At 38.3% G+C, this 27509-nt stretch overlaps 1 protein-coding gene across 1 annotated transcript in view; it reads left to right on the plus strand.

Moving 5' to 3' along the window:
* The window catches only part of thsd7ba (thrombospondin, type I, domain containing 7Ba), a 142535-nt gene that overhangs the window by 25536 nt on the left and 89490 nt on the right, over positions 1-27509 (plus strand). The window contains exons 2-6 of the mRNA XM_075479933.1: positions 11611-12469; positions 16818-17066; positions 17886-18055; positions 20265-20423; positions 25359-25559. Of these exons, the coding sequence (XP_075336048.1) occupies positions 11611-12469; positions 16818-17066; positions 17886-18055; positions 20265-20423; positions 25359-25559 (1638 nt within the window). The remainder of the gene's footprint in view (positions 1-11610; positions 12470-16817; positions 17067-17885; positions 18056-20264; positions 20424-25358; positions 25560-27509) is intronic.

The following is a 27509-nucleotide window of genomic DNA, read 5'->3' on the forward strand; positions in this document are numbered from 1 at the left end:
GAGAAAGCTTCTGATTAATATCTGAGGGACAAAGGGAATGCAAATGACAGATGGAGGTTGTGTGAAGTATTTATCCTCTGCAGGTTCAGCTCTGCAGGCTGCCTGACTGGAGTAATCATTCTGTCAGAGGAGGAGCTGTCGTATTTTGAGGTCATCATAGAAGTGGTCTTTCAGCCCAGGAGACAAACACAAATCATTATTTCTGTACCATGAAATAATACTGGGTTGTGGAAACCCTGTGGAGAGGCTCAAAAAAAGCAGCAATCTCCTTTAAAAAAAAAGAAAAGAAAATCCTTTTTCGTAAATGACAAACATTAACAAATATCAGTGAACTTCTGTAAAATATTTCCAATATATTTTTTTGAATGGATTGTGAACATTAGCTAAATAAAAATACAGGATGTACAGTTTGCCCAAAGTCAGTTTGAAAATGTTTTTTTTTTTTGTGGATGATTTGCCTTATGTTCGATAATTCATTTCATATTATTTGTTGATAATTTTAAGTCACTTGGCGTTTTTCTTTCATTTTATGTCATTTCATTTTATTGATGACCCATGGAGAACTATGGGTATTTCAATTGCAAATATAACACCAGACACTAGATTTCAGATATTTAGATCAGACAGGGACCACCTGTCAGTCCATGTGGAGATCTACTCATTGTCATCTCAACTGGAGCCTCATCATTTCTGGATGCGGATGTTTTTGGATGAGGAGAGGTCCTCTGCTGTTGGTGAGGGTTTGGACTGAGTATAACTTACCACCGTAGCCAGGCAATATCAGCACATAAAAATTACTTCCTGAACTCAATTTTTGAGCTCCTGATCTCTGTGAAGAATTCCACTGAGGACCTCCAATGGTTCCAAATAACTGAGGAAAGTTCCTGATATGGAAATACAGGTTTCCCCTATCTGCTTATCTGTCCTTGGCAGGTGATGAGACAGAATCAAACAATTAATCTTTTAGACATTAAAAAAAGAAATCAGTCTTTTAGAAAAAGTTTAAAACTATTTGCAGCAAACAAAGCAACTATATTTAGATGCCAGTTTAACAAACTGTTGAATTTTTCTTTCAGTAATCATTAACTTGAACCTGCCCACCATTTGTGAACTTGAAGTGCTTTCAATTCACTCTTGAGCAGAAATGGAGCAGCACTTCAGTGGTTCCTGCTCAGTGTGAGAAAAGCTCAGGGTAAACCTGTGAGGTAGTAACCAACACTGACATGAAGTTACGGCACGATGTTGAACCATAAATGCAACCTTGTTAAAGCTATACGTATCTCTTCATAGCTCCTCTGCTGTTATTCTCAGCTGTCTAATGTTCATTTCCCCCAAGAACTTAACTATACTAAATAAGCATTTAATTAACAGTGCAACATACCTGTATATCCCTGTGTTATATTAAGCAATGCTTAAAAAAGAAAAAAGCAACATTTATTCTTATTCTTTTTTATTTAGGTGAATTGATTTACTCTCTTCCTGTCTGCAAGAGAACCAAGATAGTTTCCATTGATCCACTGGTGAATTTAACATTATTTTTATTTTCTTCCCAGAATAATCAGCCGATGTACCATATTCAGTCTTTTGGACTGCCATAAATACGATTGCCACTTTATTTCCATCCTGTAATGGCCCTGGTCACCTGCATTATCAAAACACCAGGGTTTTCCCTCAGGTTTCCGCCTGCAGGTACGGCCATTAGTTCTGCTCCTGTGCTTACAGAAGTGAAATCCCAGGTCAGCGGAAGGCAGTGAGACATAGGAGTGAATGACATCCTATCCAATTACATGTCACCTCTACCGGGCTGGTGTAGGGACTTGAGAAGACCACATGAGACAAGCAATTACACGTAAAAAGATTCCGATCACTGCAGAGGTGTAGCACACCTCTGCCAGCCCCCTCTCTATCGTTTTCATGTTTTAAAGTAATACAAAGTATTGTGGCATTTACACAAACAAACACATCGATTCTCTTTGAAAAACCCAGAGGGGTTCGCCAACACATAATAAAAGTGAGATTTATATATATAAAAGGGTTTCAAGAGGAAATACAATGTGTGTTTTGTATACGAGCTCTCAGAGCTAGTTAATAGAGCATCGATTCTTGTGTGATTCTTGTCTAGATTGGACAATGAAGATATTTTCACAGAGACAGCAGGACATGCTTCAATTTCTGTTCGGTAGAGAATTTACTCTGGAAGGGGAATTACTGCTATACCAGAATATACATATAAAAACAACAGTTTCCTGCCGATATGATATTACAAGTAAGTGAATAACCCCAGGAAACTTGTTTGAGTTTTTGCAGTCTTGACCAATACTCCCTTTGCTTTTGATAACATTTCACTTACAAAATGACAATTTTTTTTGAGAAAAAGTAACAAATTGAAGTTATTTAACATTTCTTGTTTTAAACCCATTCACCCTTTCCCTAACACCACAGATGTCGTTCACTAGATTTGACAAAAAGATTAAAGGCTAACATTCATTAACCGGCTACCTGACCCATAAAATCCACTGAGTTGGCTACCTGCAGTAAGTAAGTTCGGGATCTTCATCATGAAGACAAGGAAACCCAGAAAAATGATGTTCATGTCCAGTGCTGAATTATCTTTCCACCCACCTTTGCTGGTTTGTTTTGTTGACTTAACAGAAACAAACCTGTGTTTTCAGCAGCCTCCTTTTGGAACTCCCAGACAGCCCAGTGCTGGGACCAAGATTCATATACAAAACAAAACCTAAGATAAATGTGACTCCAGCAACGACCTGAAACGAAGATGAAAAAATAAAAAATGCAGACTTACTTTTCACCTGAACATATGCTGTAAAATGTACAACTGCCCGTGAGCAACGCTGAGCATAAGTTCAGGATGAACGTTTTCTTTTGACTGACCAACTCAACCCTGCATGATGGCTTCACACCCATTGCTTTGTCTTAAATTTCTTATGGATTATTTTCACCTTAAAATCCAAATGAAGACTTTAAAATTGGCCATAAACTGGCTACGTGATATGATTGGAACCTGTTCTGCTCTTGGAGTAAAATGATTCAGTCTTACACTTCCATTAATAGTAGTTACTTTGGTCCACAGCACTAGGACTCAGCAGTTTCATGGTTAAGGCTTAAATTTTTTTCATACAAAATTGTTATCATGCCTACATCTGCTTTTCAAAATTGTAACATGCCTACCTTTCGCCGCTCGTGAAATTGTTATGCATGCTCTAATTTTTCAACATTTACAAGATGTCATAAACACTACATGCTTTTACTTTTTAGCACATTGTGGCATGCTTAGATGCACCACAACCAGGCACGAAGGGGACCAAGTTAAATACCCACCCAATGAAACGATGCCCAACAACTTTTCCCTTTTTCAATTTTTCTGTCTGTTGCACTTGCTTTAGATTAGGCATAACTATCCTATGGTTAGGCGTAAATATTGATAAATACATGGTAACAGGTTCACATCACTTCACCTGAACGGTCCACAACAAAAAAACAAGCAATGAAATGTTACCATCTTACAATTTCTGTGCCTTCATTGTTACGGTACTACGTTTTGGACATGTTGACACCTGCTGCACGTTTTCTTGTAAGGCTGGAGTGAGAACACAGCTGCTGATAAGTCGCCTGCCATTGCTGTGATGCAGCTTTCACACAAGCATTGCCTGGAGGAACAGTGTTCCTTATAATGATTATGCAACAAAGCATGGTGCTGTTTGTTTAGTTCTGCTTCCTTCTGTTTCTGTTACTTCTTTTGAGTCCCACGTGACTATGTTGTTGATATTTCTTGATATTTCTTCTGTTGTTGTTACTGATTTGGCCTTGTCTGACCATTTTTGTATTTTATTTGATTTACATATTACTCAGAATGTTCAAACAACCAGCTTCTCAGTTAAGAAGAGGTACATCAATGAGAAAACAAGTGCTCAGTTTAGGGAGGCCATAGTTATGTTACCAACAATGAGCGCAGAGTCGGTTGAAGGAATGCTGGATCATTTTAACTTGAACATTTTGAATGTAATGGAAGCTGTTGCACCGATAAGAATCAAGAGCACCTTGATCAAACAGAAAACCCCATGGAGAAACACCACTACGGTCAAAAATCTGAAAAGAGAATGCAGGAAAGCTGAACGTAAATGGAGGAAAACAAAGCTTCAGATTCACTATGACCTGTACAAAGAAAGCCTGCGTAGTTATAACAATGAGCTGTGCAAGGCCAGACAGCTGTATTTATCTGAAATGATTAATAAGAATGTCAACAAGTCTCGAACTCTGTTTGCTATGGTTGAAAAACTCACAAATCCTCCTAAACAGTCAAACCCAGACCTCCTCTCCACTGAGAAATGCAACGAATTTGCCAACTTTTTTAGCCAAAAAATCAAAACAATTAGACAAAACATTCACGCAACACAGACAAACAAGAAAACTAATCTGTGTCTAAATGACGTTATGTCACAATTTAATGTTGTTAATTTAAAGATCCTAGAGGAAACAGTTCGGCAGCTGAAATCAACAACTTGTTCTCTGGACATAATACCATCCGACTTTTTAAAAACTGTTTTTACCTCAGTAGAAAGTGATCTCCTACGAATAGTTAACAGCTCACTGGCATCAGGCATTTTTCCCAAGTCACTAAAGACAGCTGCCATTAAGCCACTCCTAAAGAAGAGAACTCTAGATGCCTCTATGATGAACAACTACAGACCTGTCTCTAACCTCTCTTTTATATCTAAGATTATTGAGAAAGTTGTATTTAACCAGCTCAACGACTTTCTGAATGAAAGTGGAAGTCTTGATAAGTTTCAATCAGGCTTCAGACGTCATCACAGCACTGAAACAGCTCTGGTCAAAGTGTTAAACGACATTAGGTTGAATACTGATTCTGGTAATGTTTCAGTCCTGGTTCTGTTGGACCTCAGCGCTGCGTTTGATACTGTAGATCACAGAATCCTGTTGCACAGGCTGGAAAACTGGGTTGGACTTTCTGGAGTGGTCCTTAACTGGTTCAGGTCCTACTTAGAAGGCCGGAGTTATTTTGTTACTATTGGCAGCTATGAATCTGAGCGAGTGGCCATGACTTGTGGAGTCCCCCAGGGGTCAATTCTTGGACCTCTTCTGTTTAACTTGTATATGCTCCCTTTGGGTCAGATATTGCAGAACTTTAACATCAATTATCACAGTTATGCAGACGATACACAACTTTATGTGTCTCTGTCACCGGACGACTGCAGCCCAGCAGACGTGTCAGTGTCTGGAGGAAGTAAACACCTGGATGAGAGAGAATTTTCTACAATTAAATGAAGACAAAACTGAGATCATTCTGTTTGGTAGCAAAGAGAAGAGGGTCAGTGTTGGTCAATATCTTGAGACTCGGGACCTTACAATCACTGACCAAGTTGGTAACCTCGGAGTGTTGATAGACTCAGATCTGACTTTCAGCAGCCACATCAAAGCTGTCACCAAGGCAGCTTTTTACCACCTCAGAAATATCAACAGAATTAAAGGTTTCCTCTCCCAAAAAGACCAGGAGAAACTCATCCATGCATTCATCTCCAGTAGACTCGATTACTGTAACGCTCTTTTAACTGGACTTCCCAAAAAGAGCATTAAACATCTGCAGCTCATCCAGAACGCTGCGGCTAGAGTTTTAACCCGGACTAAGAGATCTGAACACATCACACCAGTTTTAAAATCTTTACACTGGCTTCCAGTCAGTCACAGAATAGATTTTAAAAGCCTGCTGATGGTTTACAATCTGTGATATGTTCAGAGAATATAAAGCCAGCAGAGCTCTTAGATCCAAGGACTCAGGTCAGCTGGTCCAGTCCAGAGTCCAGACTAAACATGGAGAAGCAGCATTTAGCTGTTATGCTGCAAATAAGTGGAACAAACTGCCACTGGAGATTAAACTTTCACCAAATGTAGACATTTTTAAATCCAGGTTAAAAACATTTCTTTTCTCATGTGTCTATGCATGAAATATCTTTTAACTTATCTAGACTGTTGCCTGATTTTAAATTCATTTAAATGATTTTATTTGTTTCTCTTTATATTATTTTATGTATTTTTAATGCTTCTTCCACTCCCTGCTGCAATGCTTTTATTTTATGTGAAGCACTTTGAACTGTTTGTACATGAAATGTGCTATACAAATAAATTTGATTTGATTTGATTTGATTACTGTGGGTTTTATGCTTTCCTGGCTCTTCTGTTAGATCACTTTTGTCACGCTCATACTGGTAATTGATGAGTCACTTAAAAATCTTTAAGCCACTATTAAAATGATCCTCGAGACTTACAGCTATCGATTTGACAGGAATTAGAGCTGAGGACCCTGTGGGTGTTGCATTATTGTTTATATATGGGGAAGTGTCTCTTTTCACAGTAACAACATGGTGAATCAGAACTGATTGGTTTGTCCGTTTTCACTCATGATATCTCACACACCAATAATCAGGGTTTTTTTCAGGGCATACTTCAGGAAATGCTAAATATTTTAAAATTATAGCTTGGCCGAAAAGGGGTTTTGAGTTACTGCATTTGTGTAGTTAGTTGCTGATTGGCCCAAATGGGGATCACATTACTCAGTGGGCATAACGTATCAGTGCAGTCCAGTTTATCCTGCTGGGCATTTAGTTACTGATTTGCCATTCATGTTGGTAGGGGAATGATGCTGTGGGGCTGAATACTAAATTATAACAAAAGCCTGTTGGGGTATGTAAGTATGTAGTACTGCAGCCCCAAGGTATAAAATTCATTAATATATCAAATTGAGCTGCATTATGTATCACTCCAAAATACAAATGATAGAATGAATTATCTTCTTGTGGAATTATGGAAATATATGTTATATTCTTAAGCAGAAAGGTCAGCCTTCTAATGCAATCTGCTCACTTTCATCATACACAACTTTTATTTTTAGCTAAAGATTGTGAGTGTCTCTGTTATTTAATGCGCACGGTGATTAGCTGCTACGTAAACACCTGGTTAAGATAAGCTGAGTCAGGTTTTTCAGAGATGGATTGAATACCTGATGGTAATCTGATGCATTTCTCCACCTATGAATGCTGTAATTAAGGATGCACCTCACCGCTCATAAATTACAACCGGTGGTTTGTGCCAGGGGGGAAGGCTCTGCGCATAATTAGGCTCAGTGGCACAGGTATCATTTAATTAAAAAGTGTTGTGACAAAGGACATGTGGATTCAAACAGCCAAGCTCATGGGTAGAAGGTGAAGATGGATGGTAAGTAAACTCAGCAGATGTTGGTGAGGAAATGCTGCAAAAACGCAGAGAGAAAGTCTTTGAGTGCATCATGCAGGAAATGATCTGCTAATTCTCATGTTGATTCAGCAATAGTTAAATTAACAAAAAATTAAAAAAGAAGAGAGAAATAGCCATTAAAAGTGTAGTGGTGTGGTTGTTTTTGTTTTCCAGTACTTTGATGATTAACACAGCGGCGTTAGTCTGTATTTCTTGTGCTTTTAGCTCAGTAAGATGGCTGGTACAGTACACGAGTAATTTGATCAATCAATGGTCCAAAAAGCTTTTTGAAACACTGAGGCAGTGTGGTCGGCTAAAAATATCATCACAGAAGCGTTAAATCCATCAATGTATAAACTGTCAGTATTGGCTAAGTTGTGTTAACTTAGAATAACAACAACATGTGTTGAGTTTAAAAGTCTCACGTCGCAGTGGCAAAGGCTGCAAATGAAAAAAAGATGCATGCAGTTGGATCACCTAGAAATCCTACACATTATTTATTGACCTGACTCAGTGATGCTTTCACCAAATGTAATTAAAAGGATCAGACAGGCAAAAGATTTACCAGCACTGGGTGCAGTTTTGTCTTGGTGGAGCAATGCTGTTGACAGTTCACTGCTCTTTTGTTTGCATCTTCTTTTATTCCATCAGACTACTCTTGGTGAATTGCAGCGATTGCTTTTTGTTGTGTTACTTGCTGTTATTGTGCAGCTTTACTATGATTTGTCCAACTTAAGGGGTTCAGCTGAACACTGCTGAAAAGGAAAATTTGTGTTTAGTCACGCTACAGTGGTCAAGTTTAATTTCGGTCTTTCCCTGTATTGTGCTTTGGTCTGTTCAGCCTCTTATCATGTATTCAAAGTCCGTTTTCAGGACATAAATTGAATGGTAAATACAGCAGGAGCCCCCCCTGGGAGCCACAGCCCCCCCTAAGGTGTAAGCAAGGCGACTGAGTGCGACATGAATGAAGGAGCTGTGGGCGACTGGTTCCCTGTGAGAGGCAGACAGATGCTGATGCTGACAGATCGAGAGAGTGATTATTCGAAGCTTAAGAGATGAACTAGTGCTTGTATTAGCTGGCTCCCCTGGCAGCAGAATCACTCCCAATCACACCTCCATAAATCACACACTCATATTTGGCTCAGCTTGAAAAGAGTACCATAAAGGAGAGGTGGTCATGCTGATGAAAGAGTGTTTGTCATGAAATAGGGCCACCACTGACCACGAGAACTGTGCAGATGAAGGAACATCAACAATATGTGCGGCTTCCAGCTTGAAAGCTTACCCTGAAAAGCTTTGCATGTCTGTTTTTAAGTTGTAATCCTGAACAGATTAAGTTCTTTTTGTTTGTTTGTTTATTCTTTTAGCAAGGAGTCATGTTTGAAGTGTGTGGGTGTGACTATGCTTTCTGAATTTCAATTTGACTGATATCCAAATGAGTAAATAAAAGCCTGTCTCTAAAATAAATACTGTCAGCTCACTTCCTTTAAAATCCTCTAAACTGGAACTGTAAATTAAAACTGAGGCAAAACATGTTTTTTGCTTTCTGTTATTGTAAACCCTGGATATTTCAGCCTTTACACAATGGGATGTCGTTATTGCTATTTAAAATTGGTTCATGGCGAAGCTCAACCAATTTCAACGTGAAATTATGTTTCTTTTTTTGTTTGGCCCCATGTTTCATGCTGCCAATTTGGAAGAAATTTTGACTTCATTTTCTGTTTTGACTATTTTAAAGAAGGCTAATGTAACCCACTTTTTAATCTATTTAACTAATTGTGTTTTCTGCAGTTCACATTCAAAATTTCAGCCTTTTTTTACAAAAAAGTTCTAAAGTAAAATAGTAGTAGAGTCCTGGTCTTGTTTGTTTTTTTTTTGTTTTTTTTTACTATGAGCAAAACTGCTATCATAAACAATGTTATACTCAGCACATCCTCATTAAAAACAATAATGTTTCAAATCAACTCTGCCCTGCTCCCCTAATGGACACACTGCTTCATTGTCACATGTAAACTTCAGCTGATACACTAAACCTGCTCTGAAATTATTGTATGTGCATGAGACAAAACATTAAAAAAACAGCTGATTAACATTGCAAAGCCAAGACAAAGAAAATCAGCATAGCATTTTGATGAGTTGTGAAAGAATTCTGAGGTTTCACCCTAAAGCTGTTGCTGTTTCCCGTGTTACTGGTTGGCCAGGAAACAAAGTGTTAACAACAGCTTTCTCTGGCATGGAAACACAGAAGAGTTTCAGCACATTGTCATTCAAAAGCAATTTAGGAAGCAGTGGGATCTAATTATTACACCAATTTAATTCCAATTAGAAGAAATGAATCAAATTATCCGTTTCACGGCATGCAGCAAAATAAATGGCTTAGAAATGAACATGACTGACGTTTATAACTACATTATATCAGCAAATTGACTTTTTTTTCTCATGTTGATTTCTGTCTACCACCTTTAAAAATATGAACAAAAGGTCAAATAATTAAATTCAGGGGTTTTTACATTGAGCTTTTAGTAATGAATTTTCCATATTATGAAAAAGAGAGATTTGATTACCTTTTTTGTTACCATTATCATATTAAATCTCCACACTGTCTATTATTGATTTGAGGGCATATTGAAATTAATGAACTTGACCTAGAGACTGATGGATAGTAAAACGTGCATTGGTATTCAGCAGGTGCTCCATGCATGATCAATGAAAGAAATCTGCTTCATAAAATAATTGCTCCAATCAAAGCAACTGCCAAAAGAGCTTTCTCTGGTTGATAACAAGCTTACTGTGAATATTATTCTCATTAAAAAGAACCTATACTTCTTGTTAAGAAATTACATTATATCTAGGTTGATGACTTCATTGTTGTAACTGACATTTCCTCTTGCTGGTTATATATTTTCTCACAATGTTCTGTTTGTTTTTTTTTTTGCCGCTTGTTCATAACTCAGCTTGCATAAGGCTATTTAAAGTTTTTGGCTTCCATCTTCAGGGAAACAAGACTGTGCTCAGCTTGAAGATCCACTTGAAAGATGTTTTTTTAAATCAATTACGTACTCTCTTTGACCAAATTCTGCTTTCCACTAAATAGCCAATGTTAAAGATTAATCAACTGGACTGTTTGTCACACAAAAATGTATGTTTGCAAGCTTTCACTACATTGTGGTTGTGTTTAGTGCAGCACAAATAAAATACGTCAGAACTATAGTTCTAAAATAAAGTCGTCAGGCTTAGTCATGGTGGAACCCTGTCTGTAATTAAGGGGAATGAGCTGTTGTTAGAAGACTTGTTGTGATAGTATTCTATTTTGAGTCCTGAGTTGGTTTTAGGTCCAAAGTATTCAGTATGGGCAAGCTTATAATAGAAAATGCATCTGGAGCAAAGATAAAGTTAAGATAAAATTATCTTTAAGAATATTGATATATGCCGAAAAAAAATACCTCTCAGGCATTGTCTGAATCAAATATCAGAACCTGTGAGATGTGAAATTCAGTGTAGTTAAACGTATGTCACCTGTATTTCTTTGTATATGTTGACCTCCTCGAACTGTAATGTAGTTGCTGTAGCTATCAAGTGTTTCTCCTTGGGTTTGTGCTTTGCAATGGGATTCCACATTATAGAAAATTTCTTCTCTTTTGCAGGTGTACAACAAGTACAGGTGCCAGCTCTCAAAGGCATGGTACTTCAGCATCATCTTTATGGTCAAAGAGGATGTCACAAGGATTTTTTGATATTTCCCAGCAGTATGAACCACTAAGGCTCTATCATATCCATAACCCACAGAGCAGGATAAGAGTTTTGAAATGAGAATACCTCTTATTGGAACACCCTCAAATATAGCATTGCACTCACTCAAGTCCCAAGCAATACACCCACTGAGTTTGAAGTAGATGGAATGAAGTAGTCCAGACAGATGAGCAGCAGGCAGAGAGTGACTTGATTAACAAGCAAGATAATTAATATGAAAGCCACATTCAACACACTCACAAAGTTTGGATATTAAACAAACAGCAAAACTCTCAATATCATCTGAGCAATATACTTCTGGGCATACATTTAATACCCTGAAGTATTGATCAAATAAATCTAATCCTTGTGACAGAAATCGGCCTTGTATTTTTTATATTGATGTCTGCCACTGGTTTGATTACTTTGTGTTCCTTTTGTTCCTTTTTTTCCCTCAGTTCATGAATAAAGCAATCATGAAGGTTAAATGAATGGCCTTGAATTGTGCTTGATTGCAAGCCACCAGATAGCTGCAATTTAAATCATTGCTTTTTTTTTCTCCAAAGCTCCAGTTTTTAATGAAAATACCCTCTTTCTGTGTTGTCTTTGTTGCAGGCCAGTGGGCTCAGTGTACTGGGGAAGAGTGCGGTTCTGGTGGGGTTCAGACAAGGACAATATGGTGCATCCATGTGGAGGGCTGGACCACCCATCATTCCCACTGCCAACACATGGACAAGCCAGAAAGCCAGAGGCAGTGCTTTAAGATGTGCGACTGGCACCAGGATCTCTTTGAATGGGAGGTTTCTAGCTGGGGGGGCTGTGTCCTTGTTCCTTTCTTTTCCAATGAGCTCAAGCTGAGGACGGCTGAGTGCATTACAGCACAGCATGGCATTCAGAGGCGCAGTATCCACTGTGTTCGCACTTCAAATCGAACCACAGTCACCTCAAGGATATGTGAGTTCTTTTCCCAGAAACCACCAGTGGAGCAGGCATGCTTAATCCCATGCCCCCAGGACTGTGTGGTTTCAGACTTCACGTCTTGGTCAAGTTGCAGTAAAACCTGCGGTGCTGGCCTGCAGCATCGGACTCGACATGTCCTGGCCACACCAATGTATGGAGGGTCAAACTGCCCTAACTTAACTGAGACCAGGACTTGTACTAGGTCTATCGACTGCCCTGTAGCAGAGGATGAGTACCAGTACAGCCTTAAAGTAGGGGCCTGGACTGAGTGCCGGCTACCGCATCACAAGGAGGCCCCTTTTAGTGGAAGGACCATGGTGGACTTTAGCACCAGCTCAAATGAAAACAACACAGTCACATTTCACACACTGGCTTCTCACCATCACTCCCATCACAAACACCACCACCACACTCACATGCAAATCAAACAACCGATGTCATGGGAACAAGAAGTGGGATATCAGACACGACACGTACGCTGCACGAGAAATGATGGCAAGAATGTCATGCTGAGGTAAGATGTGCATATGATCTGTCTCATGCTGCACCTTTGATAATTTGAGAATAAATCATGTTCATTAAGGGTGAAGATCCCCCTGGGGATGATGATCATCAATCTATGGTAAGGGCAAAAAAAAAAGTGCTTAAGTGTGAAATTGCTTTTTTAAGACATAAATAGACAATCAAAAATTTGACCTTGAATTACTCATCCTATGAATATCCTTTGGGAGTTTAATTTTACCTCTGTTGATAAGTACTTATCAAATAATCATGATGTCAGACCTCTACATTTCCACCCTTCAAAATGACTCGGTTTCAAAGAAATATTCTTTGAGAATGCATGCAAAACGTTTTGCATTATGAAAGGACACGCTGTTGCATCCAGACACACCATTTCAAAGGATATTTTCCCATTCAGCACCACCTACCAGCTGGAGACTTCTGTACCTTGTTATGATATGAGCAAAAACCTGTAGCAGGCTGTCACAAACATCACACCTGAAATTGAATCCCTTGCTAGAGGTTTAGGTATAGGTGAGCATTAGTTATTTTATGAAAGGAAAAATTAAATGTGACTGATTGTTCTGGACAGGAGTGTCAATAAAGTCTTGTATGTTGTTCTCTATGTGTGAACTTGAGAAAAAAAAAGGGTTCAAGGAAAAAGAAATGTGGGTTAAAAATTAATCTCACCCCCCTTTTCAAGATCAGGCCCTCTACCAAAGGTCAGGGAGCCTGGGGTTTCTATGCAGTGTCTTAGTTGTTCTTAGAACTGCGCTCTTCTTGACATCTCCAGTGTCTTTCCCGGGATCTGTTGGAGCCACTCTTCAAGTATGAGGGTCACAGCCCATGCTGTGTGCTCAGATTACCACTGTCAACACTGTGGCTATTATTTTCCACATCTTTTTGGTTTCCTATTTCAGCCCTTGGTATTTTTTAAGCTTCTCATGTTCCTTCTTGCTTGGGGAAACTACATCTGTCAGTACTGTCATCTTGCGTAGTTTGTCTACACAACAATGTTCTGTTGGGTAGCCATCATTGGTTTATCAGTCTGGATCTTGAAGTCCCACAGGATCTTAGCACATTCCTGGATTCCTGGATCTGTGTTCTTTCATCCTCGATAGTGACTCTGACTCTCACTAGCTCCCGGCCTCCCTCCATCCACTTACTATACAGTCTAGGGTGCTCCCACTTTGGCCAGATTATTATAAAAAGAGGATCAGTTGGTTCCTTATTCAAATATGTGGGGGAAGTCAACAGCTTTAATTATTTATTTTTTCATGACTTTAGATAGGAATTAACCTCACAGTGAAAATATGGCAATTCTCAAGGTCAAAGATAAGCCCAAGATGATAGTGACAGCAGGTTTGCTGTGTCAGAAGAGCTGGTGTGCAGTTGGTCAGATATCTGTAGAGGAGACCTAGTAAATAGGGATTTGTAAAAATAAAAGGATTTAGTATGTAAGATGTTGTTTTCTGTCAGGTGAAATAGTCCAAATTCAATGTTTTTGCTATGAGAGGCACATTATCCTTGGTCTTCCACCTTCATGATCCCAGTAAAAAATGTCATTCATGTAAAGTTGTAGTAAGAAAAAAATATAAATGCTTCGTATTGATGGTGGTCATTTATTTAATTTTACACTAATATGTGAGAGCTGGTCTTTCACCATCATATTGGCAGGGACATGAGGTATTATTGTGTTAAATGTCAAGTGGCTCTCCCCTCAGTCCCTGCTTTTGGAGCTAACATTGGTATTTGGATTTGATAAGAATGGATTTTGCTGCTCAAACACAAACCAAGAAAACACACAGACTATACTGTACACACATTTTTAAACTACATGTACAACTTTCTTAAGTGAGAACAAAAATCATTGCATCTATATTATGGCCTATCGTCTAAATGCCACTAAATACCATCTACTTGGTGTAAAGTGGCACTATTCGCTGGCTGTTAAAATCAATATCAAAGTGGCTTCCATTGAGGTCAGCATATAAAAAGAAAAAAAACTTTCAAAGATATTCTGGCCGAATGATGAATTTTCTTGTTTCATATTGCTTTTACATAGTAATCTGCATTTAATCTGTATAGGTAAGAATTGAGTGCCAGCCTAGTTTTAATTTGATCTGATTTGTTTTCCCTCATGCTGTTTCGACAAAAAGGCTTAAACTCTGGTACCTTGTTATGCATTTTATGTTCACGAGTTATCATCCTCAATGGTTCACTGGCTTTATGGCTTCAGTGTGAAGGAACTATTTACTGTGCAGCACCTGATTAGCATGGTTTTACTAAAGCAGAAGATTGGAGCTTTTGAATTTATGGATTTCCCACATGGATTCTGCCTCATCCTCTTTTTTCTAATTATAAAATAAAATTCTAAGATGAGGATTGTGCTCACATCTTAATAACCTTACATTAAACAATGGAGAATGTAATTACATGACTAATTTATTTCTTGTTTTTTTTTATCCAAAAGAGAGTACAAGCTTAGTTTAACACTTCTGTTTGACTATGTTATTGACGGATGTGGGAGAGCTTTGTATTTCGTCATGTAGAAGTCGAAGCAGCAAAGGTAAATTATACTTCAGGAACTCAACATAACCATAAGTTAGTAGGTTCTTCGAGCGGATCGTATTTTATACATTACATAATTAAATATGTCCACTGATCTTTTAAATCCCAACTACACTTGGAACATGTATTATTAAGAAAGTTAATATATATCCACTGTATTTCTTTCTACTTAGATCTAGCTAAGAATCATCACAATGTTGCTTAGTTAGTTAGTAGAGTTATTACGTTATAGCTATTATATATATATATATATATTATCTTAGCTATTATCATATTTGTGCAAAAGGATCCAAAAGGGACAATGTTAGCACCAGGCGATCACACAAAATCATGGATCTCACAAGCAAGTAGAGTAAACTCCTCATAAATTTGTAGACAAAAATGTACTCCAAGCTAAAAACAACACAACCAGGCAAAGCCAGAAAGACAGAGTCTTAAAAACTGCAGACAGCTTGAATGAACAAGTTTAAATCTTCAATACCCGAAATCATCAAGGCACAAGTATTTCTGAACATAAATCACAATCGTGCGTGTCCATATACTAATGTGTTGCAGGTGTGTTCTTTTGGGGTGAAGGACACTTTCAGCTCTTTGCTTTCAGCTGCAATCCTGGTGCTTAATGGTATTCAGAACAAGAATAGAAAACCATAAACCGCACTTAATGACGGATGTAGACACCATTATATCAGCCATTGGTTTGTGACAGCACAGGCACTAAGTTAATGTCAGTTTTGAGAAACTACAATTTTGGGTCACGTTGTTTGTACATTCCTCAGCTAAACAAACTAAACTGCCCTCTGTTCAAATACTCTTCTATGTGGCGTTTCTTGCATTTGTCCTATTTGTTTGCTAGGGCAACTGCATATGATTTGTAAGTGCCGTCCAACAATGTAAAAACTATTTTTTTTCTAACCCTAACCAAGTACAGTTAGTGGCTAAACTCAACCAGGATGACTCAAAGTTTTGTCGTAACATGTTGTGTTTATATGAAACTAGCGGTACCAGCGAAATGACATCCAAGAATGTGATGGTTATTAGTGTATAGAAAATGTATTTTAACCAAAACCATGATCTTTTTCTAACCTTACTGAATTAATAGTATCACCTAAAATCAGCCAGGAAGTGTTGTTGTGGTATTTACTAAGCCTAACTCAAAAGTGAAAAAACCCACTGCCATATGTTGGTCTTGAACTCATCTCATTAAGGGCCGTGTATACTGTATAATCCACAGTGCTTTCCTCCCCTCCTGCCACCTTATTAGGATTCTGTGGCGTCTTAAAGGAAACACTTGAGAGTGATGTCTGATTTAACATAGAAAGGTTGATTGTACATAATTGGGGGTTTATGGACTGTTATTTTGCAGTACATGCATTTTTTTTTAATTTACTTGGATAAATAACAATTAAGAGTGCCTTTTTTCACAAATATTTGAAATGTCACTTCATGGTAAAAGTATAAAAAACTGAAAAAGTAATGGCATATGCTTACTTTTAGCATATACACCTAACCTAAACCGAGTAATGAAGATGGCTTGAGCTCTTTTAATATGACAGATAGCCACAGAAATATCCTCTACCAAATAGTAGAGCAGGACAATAAATTGCATTACATTAAAATTTTAAGTTTAATTTAATTCAAGTGCATGAGTTATTGGAGGAGGAAAAATTGTCATAACTCTGATTTGTTGAACACAATGTTCTAAAACTCTGAAGGGGTAGCAGTAATATAATATTTTGAGGAAAAACTTTCTTTGAGATGTCAAAAACTAATTTAGTCTTTTCAATCCTCAGTCTGTGTACCAAGGACAACTCCCACCTGACATTCCAGGCATGTGTGATGCCCAAAGAATGTCAGACATCTGATTGGACATCTTGGAGTCCCTGCTCCAAGACCTGCCGATCCACCGACCTGTCTCCTGGTTACCGCCTTCGATCACGGATCGTGACACAGATCCCACACGGCAGGGGGAAGCGATGTCCTACCCTTGAGGAAAAAGAAGCTTGTAACATCATTGGAGATTTACTTCCAAAATGCCCCAGGTCATTCTTAATATCTACCACAGTGCTTAGCATCCCATTTTAGGCATACAGTCTTTAGAACTTCTTCCAAAGTTCTGTTCTGTTCATGAGTAATCTCTTGATGCAGATGCCTGCTAGTAAAAGCTATATAGAGTTGGAATAACGTGACAGACATGGCATGACAGGACTTGGATAAGAAACAGGGTTTGCCATACCCACATTGTTTTAGAGGCACTGGAGTTAGGATAGGCTTTAGCTAATATAACATGCACTAAACAAAGTAGTCAATAGAGAATTACATTCCCTGTCGGTTAATTTTGTTTTATTCGTTAAATTTACATGGAGTGCCTGAGAGCAGAGGATTTACATGATTAGAGAAAACTCATTACGGAAATTAAGCATTTGATAGATTACTAGAGGCTGTTGTTCTGGTAATCTCCACAAATATTATTGCTTTCTGGATGGCTGCATTTTTCATAGTTGAAACCAAACATTTGTTTGGAAGTTCTCAAATCAAAATAATCATGCCTCCCTCCTCTGACACACACTGAGAGAGAAGCTCTTGCCAGAGACTGCACACGCTAATTTGTCTTTTGCTTTGTGAGACTTTTTGAAAGCAACTGTCTTAGAAGTGTGTAAATTGATACTTGATTCTCTTGAAGTAGATTCTCTTTTCATTTTTCTTTCTGGGTGTGTGACAATTTTGTTTTTGAAACTACAGAGTCATGATTCTGATGCATATTTTTTAAGACATATCAAACAATGACCCTGAGTCTATTTACCAGCTGTTTGTCTAATTAATCCTGTAAATATATTCACCATGCCTGTGTGATGTGTCAGGTACATGTGGCGGACCACTATCTGGGGTGAATGCCGCATACTACCCTTACTGAGACAGCAAGACCGGCGGCTCGCTAATATCAGTAATCTGTGTGGAGGGGGCATCCAGACCAGGAAGACCTACTGTGTTCAAGTCCCTGATGATTCAGCACCACGTCATAGGAAGGAAGGTGAGAAACTGAAAAAAAGCATCCTCTTCACCGTGGACCCATGGCTTGTTGGAAGTATGTGGTGACTCAAGAGGTACAATAATAATACATTTCAAGTAAACTTTGAATTGTGGTTTCATTTTTATTGTGAATGCAATTAGCTGAGCATTATGTTGGCTCCAGGGATAAAAAAGATTAGCCAAACTAATGCTGTGGAGCTACTATAGTGGAAGCATGTTGAAAGAACAAATGGACAACATCATCAATTTAATCAAAGCATGTTTTACCAAGTAAAATGTACTGGAGCTAAGGGACCACAACAACAGGGGACCAACAGTGGAACAACAGGGGACCACTGCTCAGCATTCAAAATAGCTCATTATACCTTTTAAGATGTAAGGGGTTAAGACGTTCAAGAAATGAAGCATTTTAAACCTTAGTTTAATGGAAAATATTAATCTTTTTTTACCGAGAAAGAGCCCAAAAACAGTGGCGTAGCATGAAAATAGATGGACAGGAGCTTTAAAGAGGTCGACCCCACTTACATTCTTCTTGTGTTTTTGTAAATGATAAATCTGAAGTTTCATAGACAGTATGTATACCTTGTTAATAGATATAATAAAGTGCAGCCTGACATGCTTCTGAAGAAATAAAACTCCAGTCAGACTAAGTCTGTTTCAAAGTCTATATACATTCATAACAATATGAATAGAAACATGCTTTAGTGTTTTCTGAAGACTAAATTCATTTTTCAGTTTTGCCATGGGAAGAAATGTTAAATATACAGTACATTCATTGTAAGTGAACATCTAACCCCTTATTTGGTAGACACTGAAAAAAGAATTGGCTAAATTATACAGCTAAATTATAGTTCTTGCCTTATGAATTAACATAAATTTAAAATGAGGCATGCTAAGTATAGCATTTATCTTTTTAATTAAGCACATTGGGTACTTTTTAATGGCTGTCAATTAAAACATACTCTTTTGCAAACCACACTCTTTCCTATAAAATAACTGTATTACCGTTTGTTAAATGAAAGTATATCAATATAGCCTCCATCTGTATTTTCTTATAGTGCCTGCCTCAGTTCTGGGTGGGCTCATGTTGTACTTGATATGTTATGACAATTTTGTGGGAAGATGCCTTAATTCACCTGATGCGCTCAGAGAAATGCTTGAAAATTGAAAGTGTGTTTTGGGTTTGTGTATAGAATATCAAAGAAGGCAGCTCTTCAAACCATCACATGTGAGGGACAAAGATCAATATAACAAATTCACTATGTACCTTTGGATGACCCATACAGTTTTAGTGTATAAAGACATGTGGCCACAGTACATGTAATCTGGGGAGCAGTTGGCTGCTGTTGGCTGGCTGCTGTTGGCTGGCTGCAGCGGTAACGCAGCTGACAGCCATAGAGAACAAAGCAGAAAGATCTGTGCTGCACTTTGTCAGTTTGTTTAAGCAAGCGTCCCATTGATAAAAAGGAGATCAAACACCATGTAAATTACTTTGGATAAATAGACAAATTGCTGAGTGGGCATTGAGTGAATTTTTCTATTGGCTCTCATTTAAATGGAAATTTGCCTTTCGGTGATGTGCGAAGGTGCATCAAAAGGGAATGTTAGATTGAATAACTCCCCATGTTATGGACAGGCAAAAATTACTCGCTTACTCTGTGAGAGAGACTAATGTCAGCACCCATTACAGGTGGCTTAGTTCTCTCCATTATTCAAATAATGTCAGGCATGCTTAGCGGTGAATTGGTAACGTTGTGTGTTGATGTAATATCTCCCTGTTCATATTCTGTTTATTCCCTTAGTTGGCCACTGCCCACAGAATCATCTATTGTGTGTGGGGGGGGGGGATTTTTCCAGCTTCTAACGACAATGTATGGAATTTTTAAAAAGTTGTAGCATTACCCAGTCACAAGTATGTACTTTCAGTCTGATGGCAGTGAGGCTTTTTGATCTTCTTCACTCTCCTCACATCATCAAGCACAAATCTCTGTGAAGGGTTCAATCGCAAACATATTACTTGGCAGCAGTCCCACACATGCATGTGCATGTGCAAACACACACACACACACGCAAGCAAGCGCACACACACACACACGCACGCGCACACACACGCACATACACACACAGTCTTTTTGTCTTTACAGCTAACTGTGCATGGTTTTACTTGAGCTTGGTTTATCCTTCCCAGCTTTTTCTTTTTGTTTGTTCAGTATCCAGACCGGTGAATGCCAGGCTGTGTGAAGGTGCTGAGCCCCCTTTGGCCATCCAGAACTGCTCTGTTCCCTGCCAGCACCACTGCTTGCTCTCTCAGTGGTCACCCTGGAGTGCCTGCCTACATGACAATTGCAAAGAACCTCAAGGGAAGAAAGGTACGTGGACGTAAAGTGCACATGAAAACGAACTAGGCTTTTGAAAGATTAGCCTAACCATATGTAGATCTGTTACAGTGTTGGATTATTGTGGACAGTGCTTACTGTATCTGAGTGCTTATCATGCCAGCTCTTGCCAACAAAATGCTTTCTTATTGAGAAATTCTAAGCAAGCATTTATAAACAAAGTTAAGGCATGGTGGATGTTGATGGTTGCTGTGATTTTTTTTTTTTAAGCGACCAGAGGTTGAGGAAAAGAAGCAGTGGACTGTAAAATTGCAGAATACCGTGCATGTTTTAATTAATTGTAAAACTGTGATGTCATCAATAAATCTGGAATATCTGAAGCAGTCAACTTTAAAAGTGTGAAATAAATAATCAACATCTTAATTAATCAACATGTTAATACACTCAGAAGTAACCAAGTATCTTTTATGATTATGTATCATGTATAGTTTGTTGAAAGGAAATTTTAACAAACAGTTTAAGAAACGTTTCCTTGACAATATATCCATTATAGCTACATGGTTTTATGGAAGCCGAATTTCATGGAAAGGGGTTTAACGATGGTAGAGCTCCGCCTAAAACTGCAGACTGTTGTTAGTCCTATGACAATAGCCAGCAGCTATAACTAATAACCCTGATATCAGCTGTAATGGATTACAGAGACTTTTACATGCCAACAGATTATACCAAGATGCATCCGTTTTCTTACTGCTCAATACAGATGGGCAGAGAGAGCGATTTGGACACAACATTGAGAAACATTACACATAACTCGCTAACAAGCTGATATGACTTAAAATTGTATAGATGAGCCGGCAATAAAAATCATATGAACAGAGTTCAAATATAATTAACTGTTGAATTGTGCAGCAGACTGGGTATTTAAAATCAGCCGTATAAAAGATTCTTACAGAGAGGCAAACTGCTTCCAGTATGATCAGCTAGTGGCTTTACTTTAACCTTAGAGCTGTCACTCACAGGCTTGGTCTTGATGATAGATTGTGTGATGCTTTGGCGGTGCTGAACCTGTCAGAGCGAGGGGTCATGTGTCAGACAGAGGCTATAAGGGAAAATTTCATCAGAACAGGATTGTTGTCAGAGCTGGATGAGAGCAAAGCAGTAGCCTTTTGCTTTGAATTTAAATAATTAGCTGATGAATGGCTGTATGAGAAAAAATGTGCTCTGGAAGAAGCAGATCATGCATGTGTAGATGGAAAAAGAAAGAGCACCTGAAGTCCATGTCTCAGTATTCAGGAGGGAAAATACCAGCAGATGACATGGTTCCTGTCTGTGAGTGTTTGTTTGTGTGAGTGTAAGTATAAGTGTACAAAAGTATCCAACGTAATGTACTTGTCTTTTTGCACTGGGAAAAGTGTGTCACATCTGACCGCTTAAGAGAGGCCACGCACTGTGTGTGGAACGTAGTATGTCTGTCAGTTAGTGTGCTGGCAGTGGCAGAGCTGTTAGTGCGTTAGTGCTTTGCAGAAAGGGCAGCATGACCTCGTCTCCGGAGTGAGTAAATGTGCATGAAAGCGCCCCGGGGAGCGACCGAAGTGCGGATTGTTCAGGTCAGTGGCCGCGCTCTCAAAACACTGGATCTCAATGGGATGAACTGGCTCCTCTCACAGACACTGTCATTAATATATTTCAGGAGGTGAAAAACAGAGCATCTGCTGTTTTGTACAGAGCTCTCTTGTGGTGTGCTATCTTTTAATGGAATTCATAAAGTGTCAGAGCACGCAGCAGACAGAAAATGAAACCAATACACTCGCAGCGAGCAGTGTTGCCTGCGATGCAGTGAGCTGATATTGAGTGGTGGGGCATTGTTATGATCCAAGTCGTTTGCCTGTTGCCCTCGAGCTTCAGAGAATTTCTTGCTTCCATTGAATAGCTTTTTATGTTTCACTGCTTCAGAAATAAACTGTGATACGTCTCCTACCCGAAGTCCCGCTGGATTCCCCATCTTAAGGTAGTGGAGTCAACCGGCATAGATGCTAATGCCGGCCCAGCTTTGCCCTCTGTAAAATCACAAATTTAGATTGCCTGGCAATTGCTTCACATCTTTTAATGTTATCTTGGCCCATCACATATCCTGCTACAGTATGTGAGGAAATGAATTGAACATGGGAATAAAATATTTGTAAGGCTTCTATCAGAGCTTACAGAACTGGAGGGAAGGTCTATCACTGAACAAGTGGGCTAAAAATCACTTGTTGGCCCCAGTTTCCCTGAAACAAACCTGGTTTGCCCAAGAAACCTTTCAATTATTAATATCCACGAGGGCATGCCCAGCCAAATTGTTTTTTGTGGCTTGGATGCGAGTAGCAGTAAGTGCTCTGGGCAATACTGCAATCGATCCATGGTGTCTTTGCTCTTGGAGAGCACACTCGGGCAGCCTCCTGATCTGCAGCTTTTCTCCAGTATATGGTTGAGGGATGTAATTTTCAGAGTTAGTGTCCAGGGGTTAGACAGTGTCACCTGTGGAGGGAAAGAATGTGGGACCTTTCTGCCATATGTCAGAGCTGAGATAAAATGAGTATGGCTCAAAAATAAAAGCTTCTACTGCTCAGCTGCCACTGCGGGAAAGGGCTGGAGCTTAGAAATAGCGTTTTTATCCTTTAACTTTTCATCGACAGGAACATTGTGCTGTCATCAGGGAATTGGAAATGCTCAGTAGTCAATTCAAAGTATAGATTAGAACTTGTCCGATCAGTAAGGACCTTTTCATGGAAAAATGAATATTTTATGAACAATCCATCTTTAGGAAAATCAATATAGTAGCGAGTGGAGTATGACTCAAAATGTGTGACATGGTTGATTAGGTAACTGTCATATGGATAATGACTGAGTCAAAATGTTAATGTTATTCAATAATTTGCTAATCGCTTTAGTGTGTTTTAGTGAAGTGTTTTTGTGCGTTTATCAAATGTGAAATTTGCCATCCTCAAAGTATATGATAAATGATAAGTATACTGCTAAACACATGGCATTGGGAGATGAGTTCATCCTAAACTAAGAGAGGCCACTAAGTGGAGAATTATATTCGACTAAAAGTCAATTTGTGTTTGTCCATATTGAACAAAGGTCCCCATAGGGGCTCCCTTCCTAAAGCTAGGCAACAGTAACAGTTTGGATGATATTCTAAACTTTATCTTAAGTTGAACAAACTGAAGAAGGAGCCCCTTTAGTGTTAAATCCCACGTTTTGTCAATCAAGGCTCTTTTGTTGTTTGCTATTATTATTGCAGTTATTTTTATTGAAATTTCTCAGAGATGAAAGTTCCCAATCTCAGACTTGCAGCAGGCTCAGTCATTGTGAGACCATGTAACTGTGACATCCACAGATTTATATGGTACCTTTTTTTCTCTCTTCCCATGGCTTGTCAGCTGATAAGATTGCTAAGCTGAGGGGGGAAGCGGCACAGGTATATAAACTGACACACTGGAGATAAGATTGAATTTTTTTCTTATTACTGCCAGCTGAAGATCTTGACAGATTTTTCTTCAATTTCAAATTATTTTCAGTCATTCAGTCTTTCCTGTTCAGCACAAAACAAGTGCAAAGCAATTCAATCGCATTCTTTGCGACCAAAGAAAAGAAACAAACATAGATTATAAAAAATACCAAAATATGACAAAAATTAAAATACTGTGTCAAGAAACCAACTAACGGAGGTATTACAGTACTTTGCCTTTTTCCATTTTATTTCAATAAATGCTATTACAAATATATTAGCTCTAAGTTTTACGTGTTGGCGTATGTCTACATTGTCTCTATAAAAAGCCATCCGAATGTATGCAAGAGCGCTCAGAAAGACCACAATTACATGGTGACAGAAACAGACTCTGGAATTGGAAAGAGGGTTTTCACTGTGAAAACAACACTATTACTGCAGCTTGACCTGACACACGCGCATTTTTCCACTTTCTTAACACCTTCTCCTCTGCTGAACTTTTATTTTCTCACTATCTCTTTCAGCTCACCTTGGAAATGTACATATTTTCTGTCTTGCTTCTTTATAATATATATATAGTATGAGGAAGTGAGTTATAATTATATATATAATTTTCAATGACAGAATTCATCCCATTGCAAACAAGATCTTTTAAATGTGGTTTAATTTTTTCTACCAACGTGAAAAAGAGATGCCAAATGTTCCCTTGACATTAGACAGAAATTTCACATGTATTGTTGATTTGATCATACAAATACCAAGCCAAAGGCATTGCTCATGATAATGCATATACTGTTGCCCATCCTGTCATGCGGAAGTTAGAGACACAGACTCTGGGTTTCACTCACCTCCGAGCAATTTTACAGATCAATGAGTGACGAGCTGCTGGTTCTGAAATAGAGTCTGGTAAATAGATGTAACAGTTTCTCTCCGATATCTCGGTCTCTACTAACTTTATTCTTTGAGAAAAAGTGAGGAAGATAACAAAAACACTTTGTACACTGACACCTTTTTTATTTGCAAAGAATTATTTATTCTTGCAAAGGGAATCGTATCAAAAATGCATTTGTTTTGCTGTGGAGGCCTGACACTGACATCAAGGGAAAACAAAAAGACTTCTCCACCCTTTTGTCTTTGAAAAATACATTTAGTAGTCACCTTTAAATTTTATGAAAAACATGACAGCTTTGTTCATCTTTGCTCTCTAGAGCAGTTTAAAAGAAACTTCTTGATATTCTGAAAAACTTCAAGCCTACTGACACAGATAATTAAACAATAATAATAGTAATAATACATAAATGATAATATCCCCAAAACATTTTTTATTAATCATTTATACACTCTGTTGCTTTGTTTAGGGGGTAATGTGTCATTTACTGCTTAACACAATGTGCTTACTACTATACAGAGTGTAACCTTTCTTCTCTGACATTTTCAGAACCTTCTTCTGTGCCTTCTCTTCTGCTTCCCGTCAGGTTTCAGACAAAGGAGGAGAGAGGTGTTGTGGGAGTCAGGTGGTACTCTGGGAACTTGCCCTCATCTGACAGAGTTTATCCCCTGTGAGGATCCTGCCTGCTATCTGTGGCAGGTCCAGCAAGAGGGAGGATGCATTCCCACCAAAAGCTCCTGTGGTCCTGGATCTGCAGTTCAAAATGCGACCTGTGTCAGCGCTGAAGGTAATTCTTTGGATTTAACTCATAATGAAACTGTTCGCTAATTTAATACTACTCCATGTGAGTACACTTTTTTTTTTAAATTTCAGTTCAACATTTAACAATCTGACCTTCTTGCAATTACTAAACCCTGCCTAAAAGAAGGTTATGGTTATTGGGAATTACATGCTTTCTTGCTCAAAATTAGATGGTAAAAACTCATTTTTTTTTGCATTTGTGCATATGTTATTATGAGCTTTTGGCAGTTTTGTTCCTTTTGGAAACAGCTAGATAAGTTTTTCAACATTTCTTTTAACCCTCAGCAAAAATAACCATTGCCCACCTTGAGTTGCTTACCGTATTTAATATTCTTATGTGATCAATTGCATAACATTGCCCACAATGCCAAATTATTTCTTCAACAAATTCCGCTCATCATTGTCAAAATCCATCCATCTTAAGACTCAAAATTTGTCATATAACTTTGTGCAAATCTGCTATACAAAGCTGTGATTATTTGTCATGCATGGGCTTGTGAACCCTTTTTTCACATTAAGTCTGTGCTAACCAGAAACTGAAGCACTTAATCATAAAAATAATTAGACTGTAAGCTACAAGTGGTGGCAAAAGTCATCAAGTTTACAGTGGAGCTATCAGTGCTTAGGTCTGGAGATGTAATACTATCATTTCCATTGTGATGCATGAACCACCCAGAGTAATGTGATCCATTGTGCTCAGCCATATCCTCACGTTTGGTGATAGGAACATCAGTATTAACCGAGCATGCATTATTCATTATGGACCATTGTCAGGTTAATGGGCACAGAAAACGCTGGCCTGATTAAAAGTCAGAATCACAGCTCTCTACTGTGCATTAATTGCTTATCTCCATTGATTATCAACCTAATTGCAGCCATTTATGTCCATGTTTTATTACTCTGTCACAATGGATCATGTGTATGTTTATCACAAAGCCAGTGAAAAGTCCAAATAAATTAGCCAACATGAGACTCTAATGAGTTTTGACGAACAAGTAAGTTCGGGGTTTGAGGGAAAAGGTTTATAAATGAGCTTATTTTATTGATACTAAATATTGAAAAGTTTGTTATTGTTGTATCTTTAATTTGTTTGATTAGACATGCCAATAATGCCTATTGGGTACTGTCTTAATACTGTGTTTCATGGTTAAGTATCTTAAGAGATGCAACCTCCTGTTAGTTGTATTGAAAAAATAGAACTGTTGGTTAGAGTGATAAAAGAAAGAATATTAATACTGACATTCAGTAAAACATACATTTAAAAGTACTTTAAACCATTTATCTAATTTAAATAAAAAATCTATTTAATATATCCAAATTGATGTGATGTGAATTTAATGACTGAATTAGATATTTCAGAAAAGTTGGGGCAGGTGCGGGTCTATCACTGTTGCTTCGCTGCATCATTTCTGTATTTTGAAATCAATATATTTCCCAATTGTTGCTTGATAAAGGATTACCCCAGGTCGACTGGTCAACAGGGCCTTAAAATTGGACAGATTCACGTTTGTAGTTTTTATTGCATAATGCACCAAACTGTTTTCAATGTCTGGCACATGGATTTATTTATTTTTTTTATCAATACTCAATCATCTGTTATGTTGTTTATTCAAATCACATTTACATTGTGAACTTTTTACACATTTACTGGACATGCTTATGTGGTGGCTGCCTGAAAGCGAGAAGGTTTGTGAGTTGGGTTTGAATCCAAACTCTTTTGTGTGGAAATATATATGTTCTCCTCGTGTATGCGTGGGTTCTCTCTGGGTAATCTGGCTTCCTCCCAAAATCCCAAAACAGGCATGTTAGGTTAATTGGTGATTCTAATTAGTTGTGATTCTGATCGTAGGACTGAGTGTGAGCAGACATGGTAATTTGTCTCTATTTTGGCACTGTGATGGACTGGCAATCTGTCCAAGGTGTACCCTGCTTTTTG

This window comes from Odontesthes bonariensis, chromosome 12, assembly GCF_027942865.1.
Source record: "Odontesthes bonariensis isolate fOdoBon6 chromosome 12, fOdoBon6.hap1, whole genome shotgun sequence".
In the NCBI taxonomy this organism is placed as follows: Eukaryota; Metazoa; Chordata; class Actinopteri; order Atheriniformes; family Atherinopsidae; genus Odontesthes; species Odontesthes bonariensis.